At 43.9% G+C, this 15,401-nt stretch overlaps 2 protein-coding genes across 24 annotated transcripts in view; both read right to left on the bottom strand.

Moving 5' to 3' along the window:
- plecb (plectin b) overlaps nucleotides 1–15,401 on the bottom strand; it is a 146,846-nt gene that overhangs the window by 59,105 nt on the left and 72,340 nt on the right. For 9 of the 23 annotated variants that reach the window (XM_037784453.1, XM_037784457.1, XM_037784455.1 and 6 more), the window contains exon 1: nucleotides 4,115–6,552. The exons of the other annotated variants lie outside the window; for them this stretch is intronic. In XM_037784453.1, coding sequence (XP_037640381.1) covers nucleotides 4,115–6,527 — 2,413 coding nt within the window. In that variant the 5' untranslated portion in view covers nucleotides 6,528–6,552. Of the gene's footprint in view, nucleotides 1–4,114; nucleotides 6,553–15,401 lie in introns of those variants that run through there. 23 annotated transcript variants of the gene reach the window in all.
- LOC119496854 lies at nucleotides 6,609–8,893 on the bottom strand. The gene has a single exon (XM_037784487.1). The coding sequence runs from the start codon at nucleotides 8,207–8,209 to the stop codon at nucleotides 6,635–6,637; it is 1,575 nt and encodes a 524-aa protein (XP_037640415.1). The 5' UTR covers nucleotides 8,210–8,893; the 3' UTR covers nucleotides 6,609–6,634.

Here is a 15,401-nt window from a genome sequence, read left to right as displayed (position 1 = left end):
TTTTATACCACAAGAAGTACTGATGCCATACAGTTGATGGTTTAACATTTAAACTGTAAATGAGATGGGTTAAAGTGAATATGTTTTATGGGAAAAGACACTGGCAGTAACACTAAGTGGACAGAAATAGCAACGCCAGTAAATATGAAAACCCACAGCCATAACTGACCTGCTAATGAGTTAGCATTTTAGCACTTCAAGTTCCTCCGTCTGGAAGTCAATGGTTTTTCTTAATGGGTTTTTAGTTAGATGCCTGAAATAAGGTCTGTGGTTAACACATTTTGGGCTAAATGAGACTACAGACCGTCATCACGCCAACGCCACGTTCGTTTATAGCTCAACGTTAGCTCTTTACTTCTGCCGATTGCATTTACACTTCAAAAAATCAGAAAAGTGCTGTTCATTTGTGAAGATTTTCTTGCTGAACAAAATGTGAGCGTGAGCGCAGGCAGGTAGCCCGTCCAATCATTACATTCAGGCCGAATGAAATGATCGGACGGGCTTATTACATTCCTGCGACAGCCACAGATACCACAGATACCACATTTTTTTCTTGTCGAAGCATTAGATTTATTGATTGCTGTCAGGATGTTTCAACTAATGTAACAAAAAAATTGTTATCTTATCTTTACCCCCAACCCTACCTTTAAGTAAGGGTCAAAACATAAAAGTCAAATTTAAAATAAGGCTGAAAACCCCTACAGAATATTGAAAAACATGTGCAGGCTTTACAGAAGAGTCACAAACTGCAGCTATCCTTCCAACTCCCAAAACTGAAGTAGAGTTAGTCAGCCCCTGTAATAAGGCCCAATAAGTACCCAGGGAAATGACTAACATCATCACAATGTCGACCCAACCCTCAATATATTCCACATGTTATCGATATCTCACTTTCCGGGGTTTGGTTCTTCTACAGTTAGTTAACTGTTATTATGGCTATGACAGATGTCTGATTCTGCGTCACTGTCCAGCCTATGTTGCAATGGACTGCTATTGAATTTGATATCAAACACTTTGTGCTCGCCAACGCCGCACTTCAAACTGGCAACTAAAGCTACCGTTTTGGACGATCACACACAACCGGCCCATGAGACAGGATTATGCTTTGGATTCTCATTACACTGTGTAGTCTGTTTCTGCACACTTTACATCATTTGCTTCTTCTAAAAACACAGTTTTAAAAGGCCCACGTAAGAGGAAAAAACATCCCAGACCCTGGAGGGTTAAACTGATATCACAAAGGTATTGATTACTAATTCTTGTTTTATATTTAAATCATGGTTTAACAGAAATGATGCAGCAGCTTTGGGGGATTACAGTCACCTACTCACGTTTCATTCTGACTCTGTATTTTCAGCCCTGGCTCACACTGTTGTATTAACACTTCTCTTCATTGTCAAAATGTTTGCTTGGTGTGCTTGTGTGTCAATTTATGAAAAGTAGGCTGATATGTTCTGACATTTGTGACTGTAACGAAATAGATCAACAAGGAGTCAGCAGTAAAAGATAGGGCACGGCAGCTAAGGTCATTTACGTTGTTTTGAACAAAACATTGCAGAAAGAGCAGCAGCAGCAGATTAAGCTGCCAGCTCACAACGCAGGCTCTTGATAGATAGCATTCATTATGTGCCCCATTCTCTGCTTTTTTCTACTCAAAAAGGTCAGGATCATAACTCCAGCTTTCAGATTTGAGAATGGTCTGGGTGAGTCATAACATCAAAATGAAGTGCCACCATAATGAGAGGCACAAAGCTGCTGCAGCTCTTCATTTAACCAATCACACAAGTATGCATCAGGCATCGTTTCAGAGATTTTAAAAAAAAAAACATGGAGGACCTCAGTGCCATGTCTGGGATGTGATTTAGTGTAATTGGCCCTGGTGCCACGTGTGGGCAGAGTTGAAACAGCCTCTCTCGAGCGTGTCCGTTTCAGACAAAGCACGTACAGCGCCCTCCATTCAAGAAATCCAAAGTGCCACACGTACAGTAATGTCAAAGAGTTCCCTCGATATCTGAACCAGCTTAAGGAGCAAGATTTTTGTTGTGCAAGTAAGTTTTTCAAATACTTTCCTTTCTCCTAGTTTCCACATGGCTGATGCAACGACAGAGAGACAGAAATTGTTGTAAAACAAAAGCAGACATACCTGACTGCTGCTATACCTCAGGGTGAGTCTGTCGTCGGCTATCTGATTAGAGAACATACCAAGAATACCACACGCTGTAGGATCACAGCAGTAAAACATGTATCTCTATAAACCGACGCCCTATAACACCACTCATCATACTGTATCTGAGGTCAAATCTAAAGGAAACTGCTTTGGCAAAAAATCTGGCTTTATAACCAAAAAGAAAACAAGGCGTGTCAACTACATGATGTGAAATATGCATTACTTGGAGTTTTATAAAAACAGGCTATAGTTGGAGCATTGGGTGTGTGTGTGACAGATGACAATGGTTGGTAATGGACAGCAGATGTCAGCAGTGGGTCACTGAACACTAGTGGTCATCTGATAGACTGGCACTGCTGTGTCCTTATCTGACAGCATCACACGGAACTGCACGATTAAAAGCTAAATGTTCAAATTGTCAGCACCAGAGTTTTTGATGTTGAAGTTCAGAGCAATGTTCTGTGTATGATGAGTTGCATATGCTGTTTACTGCATATGTAAATCATAAATGAAGTTATATCAAAGTGCAAAAAGGGACTTATTTTCCCGACGTGTACCACAGATTGAATAAAGGATCCAGACTGCTAATTGAATCCAGATCGACTGTCACGTGTAGAACCAAACAAACACACCCTGCGAGCTGTGAGCGAGTTATTCCAACTTCCTGACTCTTTGTCCTGTTGCTCACACCCACAACAGACAACGCCCATGTGAGTCCTTGCTTATACACCCGAATGCACATGACAGTCAAATTATTTCACTTTTTAAAAAGTTGTGAAATCACCCTAAAATCCAGAGTCACATGAACATGCTTCACCATCATGATTCATTAGTTTCACTTCAGCAAATCAGATGGCACCTTTTTTCAGGGCGTTGTGGTTCTTTTTTTCAGATCCAGCAAAAAGGAGGCCAGCATTTACCACTGTTATCACATTGTCTACATAACTCCCATATCCCACGCATGCCATTGCATAATGGTATGCAAGGGGGGCATGCTTATCTCCTATACAAGACAGGCTGAAAAGACAACCAAGAAAACAAGCACAGTATGTAAAACAGTGCCAAGAACACAGTTCTTACTGGAGCAAAGAGGACAAAATGCTCCCAAAAGCACCACACCTCCCTGCCTCTGGCTTCTACTCATGCAAAACTATCTCTGCAGGGAACAGGCGAGGCTGGATCTCAGCAAACAGCCCCACCTTGTTGGAATGAACTACAGGTCTGCATAATCCTCTTTGGCTAAACCCTCAGAGATGGCTCCAGAGATTACTGTCTTCACTGACACATGTGCACAGTCCAATTTATTACTAAACTGGAATTCCCCACACCCAAAAAACAAGTGTGATTTTTGGGTTTGTTTAATAGAATAATAATTGCTACGGCCACATGCTCTGCGTGTAAACAGTGTAGTAAAAATTAGTACTTGATGCATAAAGTATATAAAGTTTCACCTGTGATCATGTGTGTGATAATGCTTGTGTGAGATCTGACAGTGTCTTAAATACACTACAGGGTGTGCTATGACTGTCACTGATCCTTCATCTATTTTAACACACTGATAATTAAATCACAGCCACATCTCAACTGACTCTTCTCACCAGCTCACTGAAACTATTCCTAAAGAGAGACTCGTCCACATCACAAAGTATAGAGGCCCGGCTCTGTAACGTGTAACTTTAAGCCATGAACTGTAATCAAATCACCCCAAATAACACTTGGGAAGAGACGTCAGAGAGAGGCAATCACACAAGGGGAGAATGAAATACTTTAAGTGCATGACAATGTGGAGGGGCAACAAGAGAGCCGTGATCAAACACCCTACCTAAGACCTCCCACAATAAAAAAAGAAAGGTGGGAACATTGCTGCTGGAGACACTACATCACATGCACATGGAGAGTCAAGGACAAGGTGGGGAAGTAGGTCAGTTGGCACGCATTCAAACAAACCTTCAATGAAGTGAGGCCATGTCCTCTCCTCTGGCTTGTCCAGTGAGTGGTCCCAGGTCTGCTCAGGTGAGGCCCCTTCCACACCGGCCCTCGGCGGCGGCGGTGAATAAAGTGCCCGCTCTATGGCGATCTCTTCCAGAACATCCAGGTCCAGGTCCTCTTCTTCCTCCTCATGTTGTCCAGGTGGAGGAGGTGACTGCCCCTCAGCTACCTCGGAACTAATAAGCTGCTTAACCTCAACTATCTCTTCAACCACTACAATTTTCCTCTTCATGGCGGCCTCGTCTATGTCGGACTCACAGGTGTCTTCCAGGTGAAGCTGGTCAGGCTGGGCAGCTGCGGGTGTGGTGGCGGTGGTAGAGGGTGTGTCCTCTTCCAAGTCCCTCTTCTTCTCTTCCTCCTGCTTTGAGGCCTCACAAACAGGGAGCCTATTCTCTGTGCTGCGCTCTGCTGCCTGACTGGCTGAATGTTGTGCAACTCTGGGAGGCTCCTCTTGCTTGTCGAGGGGGCTGGCCTGCGCCTGGGCTGCAGCTGCCTCTTCTGGTGCTGCTGACGCTAATTCTCCGGCTGCGGGTGCTTCCCTCGCAGTGGAGGATGTTTTTGGTTTCGGAACCTCCCGCTTGATTTTTTCTGCACAGAGCCGTGCTGGCTCCACCTCCCCTTTGTCTGCAGAGGCCTCACAGAGCACAGCTGCTGCCTGCCCTGTTTCCTCGCAGCACATTCTTTCAGGAGTCATCTTGGGAGAAACATTCAGTTCAGTCATGACAGAGGTCGTGACATGGCTGTCATTAAACGTGCCCTTGGGCAGTGGAGTAATGTTAGGGGATGGTAAAGCTTCAGCTTCAGGCAAAAAGACAGGCTTTGTGTTTAAGGCATCTGATACTGGTGCCTGCGTCTGCTTCTTCCCTTTACCTTTCTTCTTACCCTTTGAAGACTCCTCCGCAGCTTTGTCGGTGCTTATTAAGGATTTAGTCTCAACTGTGGGTTTCTGAGATTCTGACGTCGGTGCAGGGCTTTTGCCTTCAGCTTTAGGACTTGCTTGTGTGAGCTCCACTTGAGTTATTTTCTGCACAGTCACTGTTTCCACTTTAGTCATTTTCTCAGATTTCACTGGCTCCGTGTGGGGCAATTTAACGTTTAGCTTGTCCTCGGAGCATAATGGTCCATGTGTTATTTTGCTGACACTGCTTCCCACAATCCTCTCTTTTACTTGTGCATTGTCTGGAAGGTCCACCGGGGGCACTGCTGGGATCTGATTTACTGGTAGTGATGCTACTTCAGAAATACTCTTGTCCTTGGTTTGTTTAGGATCTTCCATTATTGGCTTCCCTTGCCTTTTTTTATGGACTTCCTTTACTTTACCCCCATCAATATCTATTTTAGTCTTATTTTCCTCCGGTGGCTCTGTGGTGATCACTGGTGTGGGTTGGGGGGTATTTTCAGCCACCTTCTCAGGGGACTTGTCTATACTGGGTTTTCCCTTCTCCAACTTAAAGTCAGGTAGTTCCTCGTTCTTGGCTATCTCACCTGGGGATTTCTTTTTCTTCCTTTTTGATTTAGAGCTTCCTTCAACCACTTGTTTGGTTTCCGTAACCACCACCGTGGTGGCAACATTTTGACTGAGCTGAGGTGAAGAGGAGTCTTTTTGTGCTAATGCGACACTAAGGACTTCTTCTGGCAGTATTTTTCCATCTTTCTCGTCATGAGGAATCACCTTTACATCAGTTTTGTCCTGTTTTGTAATGATCTCCGTTACTGTAGTTCTGCCCCTGACGGGTTTTGCGTCTTCAGAACTGGCCGTGGGCGCTGAGAGAGTTGTTGTGCTGATGATAGTTTTAACTTCAAGTATTGAGGACTCAGTCACGATAGTTGTTTTCTGGGGTGCTTCATCAGTTGTGGGCTTTGCTGAGAGATTCACTGAGGTCACTTTAGCATCAGTGGGCTCCTGAGTCATTTTGACTTTAGTTATCTCCTTTACCGGCTCGCTGGTGGTGGTGTCGGTTGGGGATTTGGTGGTCTCCTGAGTGACGGTTACTTTGGCAGTTTTCTTGGCCTTCTCTTGAACTATTTTGGATTCAACTGGCGCAGGTTTAATTGGTTCCTCATTAACCTTTGATCGTTTAAGCTTCTCTTCCTTGACATTTGTATTGACAGGTTTCATGATGGCAGGAGTGGAAGTGTCAGTGGCAGTAGGGAGTTTAGAGGTTTCCGGAGAAGCATCCATTGTAATAACTGTCTGGGCCTTTATGTTTTTAGTTGCTGCTTCAGCTTTAGGCTTGACTTCTGCAGATTTAGCTGGATCCACAATCACCTTTGTTGTCTTCTCTTCCTTGACATCTTTATTGACAGGTTTTGTGGTGACAGGGGCAGCAGTGGCAGTGAGGAGACCATTAGTTTCCTGAGCAGCAGCCATTGTAATAACTGCTTTGGGCTTTACATTATCATTTGCTATTTTAGCTGTAGCCTTGACCACTGCAGATTTAGCTGTATCCACAATCACATTTGTTGTCTTCTCTTCATTTATATCCTTATTGACAATCTTTGTGATGGCGGGGGGCAGCAGTGGGCGGTGGCGGTGAGGAGTTTGGAGGTTTCCGGAGCATCAGCTACTGTAGTAACTGCCTGGGCCTTCATGTTACCAGGTGCAGTTTTAGCTGTAGCCTTGACCTCTTCAGATTTAATTGGATCGCCAATCACCTTTTTGATTTTCTCTTCCTTGACATCTTTACTGGCAGGTTTTACGGTGACAGGGGCAGCGGTGTCAGGGGCAGAAAGGAGTTTGGAGGTTTCCTGTGCAACAGCCATTGTGATAACTGTCTGGGCCTTTGTGATTTCAGTTGCTGCTTTAGCTGCATTCTTGACCTCTGTGGATTTAAATGGATCCAAAATCACCCTTTTTGCTTTCTCCTCTTTGACATCTTTATTGACAGGTTCCGTGATGACAGAGGCAGCGAAGGGAGTGAGGAGTTTGGAGGTTTCCGGAGCAGCAGCTACTGTAATAACTGCCTGGGCCTTCATGTGATCAGTTGTAGTTTTAGCTGTAGCCTTGACCTCTTCAGATTTAATTGGATCCACAATCACCTTTTTTGTCTTCTCCTCTTTGACCTCTGTATCAGGATGCATTGTGATAGCTGAATTGCTGTTTACCATTTGCTTCATGGAAGCTTTTTCATCAGCGATCTTGAGCTTCTCTTTATTTGTTTTTGGAGTTGAGGGTTCAGCTGGAATCTTTGATGTTGCAGCACCTGTAGCCACGGCGACAGCAGCCACAGTTAATGGCAGGGCTGTTTTGGAGGACACTGATGTCAGAGTGGTCTGCGGTGCATCCTGTCTCATAGCTGCTCTCTGACTCTGGACAGACATCGGGGCCTTCTCCTTTTGAACATCAGACACTCTTCTCTCCTGTGATGTTGCTACTGGCCACTCACTACTCACATCGGGCTGCTGACGAGAGACTCTTTTCACCTTGCTCTCCTCCATCATCGCTGCCTCACTTCTGAAGCCATTCCCCCTTCTAAACAGAGGCTGAGGCTGGTCCTCCACTTCCCATGATGCTTTTGGCCTGACTGGTCCTGCAGCCGTCGGACGACCCCTAAACCTGGGGGTCCTATCAGAGTAGCTCTCTTTTTCTCCGGCGCCCATCATCCTATGGCGGTAGCCTTGACGCTCAGCCAGAGACTCCTGGCTCTCTTCTTCACCCCTGCGTCCTGGCTTGGGAACATAAGATGTAGGACCTTCCACAGATTGGACCCGTGCACCCCTCTGGGGAACAGCCAGTGTGGTGGCGGGCTTCCTGATCCTCTGCAGAGAGGCAGGGACAATCTCCGGGGGCAAGCGGAGGTAGTCACGCAGGTGAACAATGCCCTCATTGGTCAGGTACCAGTAGAAATGTCTCCAGGCGAATGTCTCCGTCACATAGCCCCGAGACTTAAGAGACCCCATGGCGCGGATTACCTGTAGGTTGCTCACACCTTCTACTTCAGGGTGCTTGGTCTGAGGCCTCTTGTCCTTCTTGGCCACCATGACACCATCTCTAAACAGGAGCTCATAGATGGCCCTCAGTTCCCTCACGGGCATCAGCATTCCAGCAACCATTGTTCTTTCTGTCAGTGCTGCTCTCTCAAAGTAAAAGTGAAAATCACAACATGAAAGGAAGAAAAATAAGACAATCTCACGTCTTGTTGTGTGAAAGAATCCAGTGGCAAAACCGGCTGTCACGTGTTCTCGATTCAATTAGAAAAAAAAAAATGGAAAAAAAATCCTTGTAATGTTTTTCTCTTACTTTCTTTTCCTCTTCTTCTTGCCGATCCTTTGGATGTCGTGAAGAAAAAGAATATTCCTCTGTGAAATCTGACTTAAACAAAGTCAAAAGCGTGCTGTCCCCCCCACACTATATTCAGCGTGGCTGGGAATGAACAGTCTCCGTTCTGCCGAGATGGCAATGACAGAATGGAAGAGAGGCAGCGTGAGTGTGTGTGTGAGAGAGTGTGAGAGAGAGAGAGTGAGGCACACTTCTCTGTCCGGCTCCTCCTACCTTCTCTCTCCCTCTATTTCTTAGGAAAAAAATGGCATGGAAAAAAATCCTCACTAAAGTAAATTGTACAGCAGGAAGTAGGGAGCAAAAAAAAAAGAAAAAATAGCGAACTGATTGAAATAAAGAAAACGTAAAAGTCAAATGAATGGAGCAGCACACCTATGCAGTGTGTTTGAGCACATGCTCTGTAGCTCTGGGACTTTTACGGAGACGCCCACACATGAAAGCGCACGCCTCCCGTAAAATGTACACACACACACACCTCTAAACACACTACGACTGGCAGACACACACACACACACACCCTTTGGCGTGTCACACAGTAAATGAGCTGTTCTGAACAGGGATTAGTTTAGAGAAGAACGAGAGAAAACGGGGCGTCTATGTAGGTTATTAAGTGCAAGGTTTCTAGCTTTACACATTTCCCGATCAGGTATCACTGAGGACCTTTTTACTTTACGCACACGGTGTGGCTTTCAGATCGCGTTTCACACGGTCTTTTTAATGTGTGGTAAAGGTGACATTTGAATACATATGTATGTATTTCAGTCGCCAGGATCATAAAGGACATAAAAACTCAAACACACAAAGTCTAACACACCGAGAGAGACATTAAGTCCAATTCTATTCATGTCTGTGTTTGTTTGGAGGGTCACCAAGCCCCCCCCCCAAGAGAAGGAAATGACATACACCAATCAGTTTTTTACCACTGCAGCTCATTAAAGTGATGCAACAGGCTGTAAAGCACCCTAAAGTTGTGCTGCTGCTTTCAGAAGGCGAACATTCGGGCTTGATTTAGCCGGGAACCAAGAATCTGTCTTGCGCAACTATATAAAGAGCTGCGCATTATAGCTAACCTTTTCAGTGCACCCAGGAACATGATATCAGATTTCTATCCCTAGATCACTTCTCTCTCCTGTACATCTGTCTCCCGTTCGTCTCTCTCTGTGTCAGACAGAGAGTGTCCTCTCGCTGCCGGTGTGTCCAAGCCAAACTGGGAGGAAGGCTGACCATTATTGGATAGAGCAGAGTTGTACATGTTCACTCATCTCAGTGGAAAGAAAAAAAGGATATACTGAAGAGTAGAGTAAGCACACAGTAGGTACTGTGCTGGAACACTAGTTGCGAAATTATGGTGGCGATGAAATGATGCATTCCTCCTGCTGTTCGAAACCACACACACACTATTACACATCCAAACACTGGCGGGAAACTGTTTTTATTTGCCATGGCAACAGTCAAACGAAGAGAGCCAGTTCTGAGCGAGACGCATATCCGCTTTCAGGGCTGCAGGCTGTAAATCTGTTGTCCTGAACAGCTGGACCACACTGTCATTTATCAGACCGCTATTAGCACAGACACTGTGGTCTGAGACAAACCATTTAGCACAGTGTCAAGCTTTCATTAGCAACCAAGAAAATTAAAATATGATCTGCTCTTATGTGTTCAAAACCACAGACAAACATTCAGTATGAACGTGTAAAAAATAGTTTCCGGTGAACACTTTAGTCCGCTAATGCTGTCATGAAAACAATTCCCGTCACACAACACTTCTTTGACAACTATTATAGTCAGACTAGAAGGTGATGCCCCAGGTGAATCCGCCTATAGCAGACGTACTCTAAAACATCCCTCAGGGTGTAACATTATCTTTAGTGGTGAGGTTAATGATTCAGACTGAAGGAACAAAGGAATCCTCTGGCTCATTGTACAACAGATGCATTCCTCTGTGTTACGAAACAAATGTTTTATCACTGACATGCTGCAGTTTGCCTGACACTGAAGCAGAGGAGGTGGCGGTGATGATGTGGCAGCTGGTTAAAGCTGGCTGTGTATGTGAATGTGTGAATCTGCAAGCTGGTGCTGAAGTCAGTGTATTTAAAGTGACATGGAGATGATTCTGAACCATGTTATTAATCAACCCTATTTGGTATTTTGTGACTGAATATCTAATTGACAGTTAAGAGGTCATGTAAAAGAACATATAAGGAACTTATTCCTATTTATCACTTAAGAAACATTGCCAAAGTACGGACGTTCCTGTCCTATAAAGATGCTGACAAACTTATTCATGCTTTTATTTCACATAGATTAGATTTTTGCAATGCTTTTTACTGCTCTTCCGAAACAGTCAATTGAAAAATGTTATTGTATTCGGAGCTGTACTGCTAGACTTTTAAACAACACAAGGAAGAGAGAGCATATTAGCACGGTTTAAGCTAGACTCCATTGGCTCCCAGTATCTTTTAGAATATATTTTAATGTTTTTTTTATTTATTTTTAAAGCTCTTAATGGTTTGGGACCGGCCTACATTGCAGACTTTCTGTAGTTATATAATCCTTCACAAGCTCACAGGTCTTCTACTGTTGGGTTTTTAAATACACACAAGTATCACACAAGAAAATAGGCAGCACAGCCTTTTTTAACTATGCTCCAAAATTATATAATTAATAATTCTGTGAACCTATTTATTAAATTTGGCTTATAATTAATGTCATTCTTTTTTCTTTTCTTTTTTTTTTTACAAATTCTCTCATCTTTCTTATTTTTAATAGGCTTTGTTTTTTAATTACACTTACATATTTTAGCATCCACTGTGTTTTTGTTGTCTAATTTTATTGTCTATCTGCCCTTGTTTGAATGTGTTGCATTTTAATTTTATTTGTAAAGCACTTTGAGCTATATCTCATGTATGAAAAGTGCTCTATAAATGCAGTTGTTATTATTAAAAAATTCATTGCAAATCAGCCCCAACGACACGCCAGTCAACTAAGTGTTAAAACTCCAGCGTGGAGCTCTCTCATTTGGGGTAATCTGCATCACCATGCATGGCGCTTTGCTCTCCTGGCCGCATATCAGTGTGATTTCATGCACTGTTTATGCACAAAGTGTTCAGTGAACTTCAAAGTTCCCACACTGACCCGTATTCTGGCTTGAGGCCCAGTCCCCCCTTCAGCCATCCAGATATTAAATATGCCCGCTTCAAGAGGAACACTCTATCTCCGGGCCTGACGAACCCTAGCTATGGACATGGTGCTGCTGCTTTTTACAGTAATGGTATGAGGTGCCATTAGCAACATAATAAATGATCAGAAATAGAGTCTCAGAAGGGAACGCCCACTATAGAACTAATGCAGTCTAATTTCATCCGGTCTATAAACAGATTCCGCAGCAGCAGACTGCTGCAAATGGAAACATGATTTGACTGATCGACGCAGATAAAGGAGTAATAAGACTTTGGGGAAGAGTATCTGACTACTTTTGTGGTTAGGAGACCACTTCTGCTTCAGTGTTTCAGACTTCCACAAGTCCCAGAATAGACTTGTCAGCACCAACTGATGGTGGCTGGCGACCGGCCCAGTGTAAAGGCCTGCTGCTCCGGGGTCTGCCGGTCCTGCACACTTGCCCCCCATTCTGATATCAGATCCAAGCCACTCCAGCCACTTCCACGGAAAGCAAAGGTCAGCAGCGCCTTTCTGACCCGCTAATGTATGTGCTTACATTAACAGAAGTTAGTGGGAAGTCAAAGCATGTCGAAACTGAAGAACATGTTAGAACGATGGGTCCTCCTAATGAATGACACATGTAATTCTAGTTTACCGGTTAGCTTCATACGTTATTACAGTTTACAGTATGAAGTTTAATTTAGCTTTTAAAGCAGGGATGAATGCAATAAGCCTCTGCCAGTTGTCAGCCACTGTTGACACACTGACGCTTTCTAGCTGAGCAGTAGGAATTCTCGCACAGTGTTTTGAAGCGCTACATGCTGCCCTGAAAATACATCATTATAAGTAAGGCACCTATTGTGAAAGAATATGAGGAGATAAAACAGATACAGAAAGGGATTTTAACATCTTGTTTGAAGGGTGGCCCTTAGTCTACGCCAAATCATGACTTGCACTTTTGTACTTGTGACGAATCATTCTGCAATGCATGAGAGCTCCCTTTTTATCTGGACTATCAGCCTATTTGTATGTGAGGAGCTTGTCTGGAGCTGGGTATAGATAGGTGAGAGACCCCCTCGTGCAGGGACAGCTGTGCCCTCTCACAGAGCTGACTCATGTTCAAACACCTCTGACCCAGGATCCTGCTAAAGTTAGAGATAGTTGTAAATTGCTTTATATGGAGGCGGGGATTGTCACCACTGTAATTATAGGCTTTCCCCAGTAGTCAATTCTAATGATTAATGAACTGATGCTTTAACTAATTATAAAGTAATTAATTAAATTTAATTGGTGCAATAAAAAACACATACAGCAAATTAGCAGTCAATGAGTCCATAGACTGAAAGAGCACTATGGTGGCAAATAAAAAATATGTTTTTGAAGAAAGGCTTCAAAGAGGATTCACATTTTGTCTCTTTGCTTTAAAACATTATACATAATAATAAAAAATCAGACACATTTTTACTGATTTCACAAGTTTGCAGGTTTTAGTTTATAGAGGAGTAATGACAACAGTTAAGACACACGCTGCGGCACCTTTTTCTGGAGCTGATATAAGACTGGACAGCTTTTTTAGCCATGCTAGCTAGCGGTCTGCTGGGCTGATGATATGTCGGCCTGTTGCACGGTTGGTTGGTCAACCAGTTTTGGACCAAACTAAGCGGCAACCTCTGGTGCAGTTCTTCAAATGGCCACTTGAGGCTGGCTCCAAAAGTGAGTCAGTCTCCATCGACCCCCGTGATAAAATGCCAGACTTTACAGCAAAAATATACATGTTTACAGCCTGGTACAAAAAACGGTTTAGGTCTCTGTAGCTAATGTTCCCGTTCATCACAACTGTACGGGGGGTGAATTTTTATACAGCTAACCCGTTTAAATTATATTAAGGCTTAAAGTTAGGCATAATGAGAGCATGGCTGCATTGAGTGACAGCTGGAAGTAGTACCAAGTTGCTAGCTGCTAGCTGTCTGCTCCAAGCCCCCAGGAAGAGCGCCGGTCGTTGATCCCAACTGTCGTAGTGGCCAAACGGCGGTACTGCAACTTCTGTGTCCGTCACGTGATGCATTGGGCCCAACAATACCTTTTCCCATAGACTTACATTGGGAAAGAGACATCTGTAACTCAGCGGTAATTTTTTTTGAGGTGAATCAACTCCCCAGTATGAACACTCTAACAGTCCTTATTTAAAAAAAATACGTTTTTAAAGTTGTAAAATGCACCAATAGCCAAATCCAGAGTTATTTCTCTTCCTCCGTTCATGTGAATGAGACCCAGACCGAGGCTGGAGCACAAGCCGTGACGACGGCGTGACGTTGGGACCCCGTGACCGAGTCATGTGACTGAGCGGACGCTACTGCGCATGTTCCATGTGCCCAAGATCCGGGTACTTTTCCAGACGGAAGTGGAGCCATTTAGGCCTCATGCTCCACTGAGCAACTTTCATAGGATTGAACGAGGCCCCGCCTCCAACGCTGTATCCAGTTCTCTTAATACATCCATGGTCTGCTCTGCTGTGTCTTCACTGCCAAGATGGCGACAGCTGGAGCCACCAACTTTGAGCTTCACAACGGCTCTTCAGAAACCTCTGCGTGATGTCACGGAGACTTAGTCCATATTTTATATAGTCTTTGGTCCAACCTTAACGATCTGAACAATTGGATGGATTTTGTTCAGACATTCACGGCCCCCAGAGGATGAAGTCGACTGACTTTGCTGATCCTCTGGGTTTTCCTCTTGTGCCACCGTAAGATTGGCTGAGTGCTCTAAAGACATTTCCCATCAGCCTCAGCTGTACTTTGTGTTTAATGCTAATCATCAAATGTTACCATGTCAACATGCTAAACTAAGATAATGAACATGGTATACATAATTGCAGCAGCAGCTGCAGCAGCTTATCACTTTGAGCATATTACTGAAGCATGCTGACATTAGCATTTAGCTCAAAGCACCACTGTGCCTGAGTACAGCAACAAAGCTGCTAGCATGGTTCTTAAATGTAGGTTCAGTTTAAAAAGGCCAAATCCACAAGATGTGTTATATTTTTCTCATATTATTTTAACATAATAACCTCATACCTACAGTATAGTTGTCCATGGCCTAAAGTTTATGGTGTCACATATTGTAAAGGTTGTAAAGCCCTCTGGGATTAGTTTGTGATTTTGGGCTATATATAAACTTTACTTGTTGACCTGACAATTGTAACCTGCTGACTGACGGCATGCGAGGCCTTAATCCCGTCCTCAGACAACCTTGACTGATATTTGCATGTGACGGGATGAACTACAGTGTCAATAAGCGCATACAGGAAGAGAAAGTAGCCTTTGAAATGCAGGAGGGATGAAGATGCAAGGATTAACCCCCTGCACTGACTGGTCCCTGGCCACTCTGGGCGTAATTGGGGTTAAACATTGATGACTTGAAGGGAAATGTGAGTCCAATGCATAGCCAAAGGGTCTAGAGATAATTTGAGGGGTGGCCAGGAGAAAAAAAAACAACTCTATATACTTTCCCACCAAACACAAACCCACAGAAGTGTGTTTAACCACAGAACGGCTTCAGACAAAGAGGCACTGTGTGTTAGAGAGCTGGTTAGAAGCTGGTGAGCGCGGAGGGAGACTGAGAGGTGTCTTTGGCATTCCTCACACTGCTGCAAAAATAAATAGTCAACTGTTCTTGAGGTAAAAATAAAAGGCAAATTACAGTAGAAGGAGGAGAAGTCTTTGTTGTGATCAGAGCGGAGGGGCAAGAACAATAGACAGAGTAATGGACTGAAATCAATCAAGACAATAAAGGAACTGTTCTTGCTGC

This window comes from Sebastes umbrosus, chromosome 11, assembly GCF_015220745.1.
Source record: "Sebastes umbrosus isolate fSebUmb1 chromosome 11, fSebUmb1.pri, whole genome shotgun sequence".
Lineage (NCBI taxonomy): Eukaryota > Metazoa > Chordata > Actinopteri > Perciformes > Sebastidae > Sebastes > Sebastes umbrosus.
This window is presented reverse-complemented; position numbering and strand designations above follow the sequence as displayed.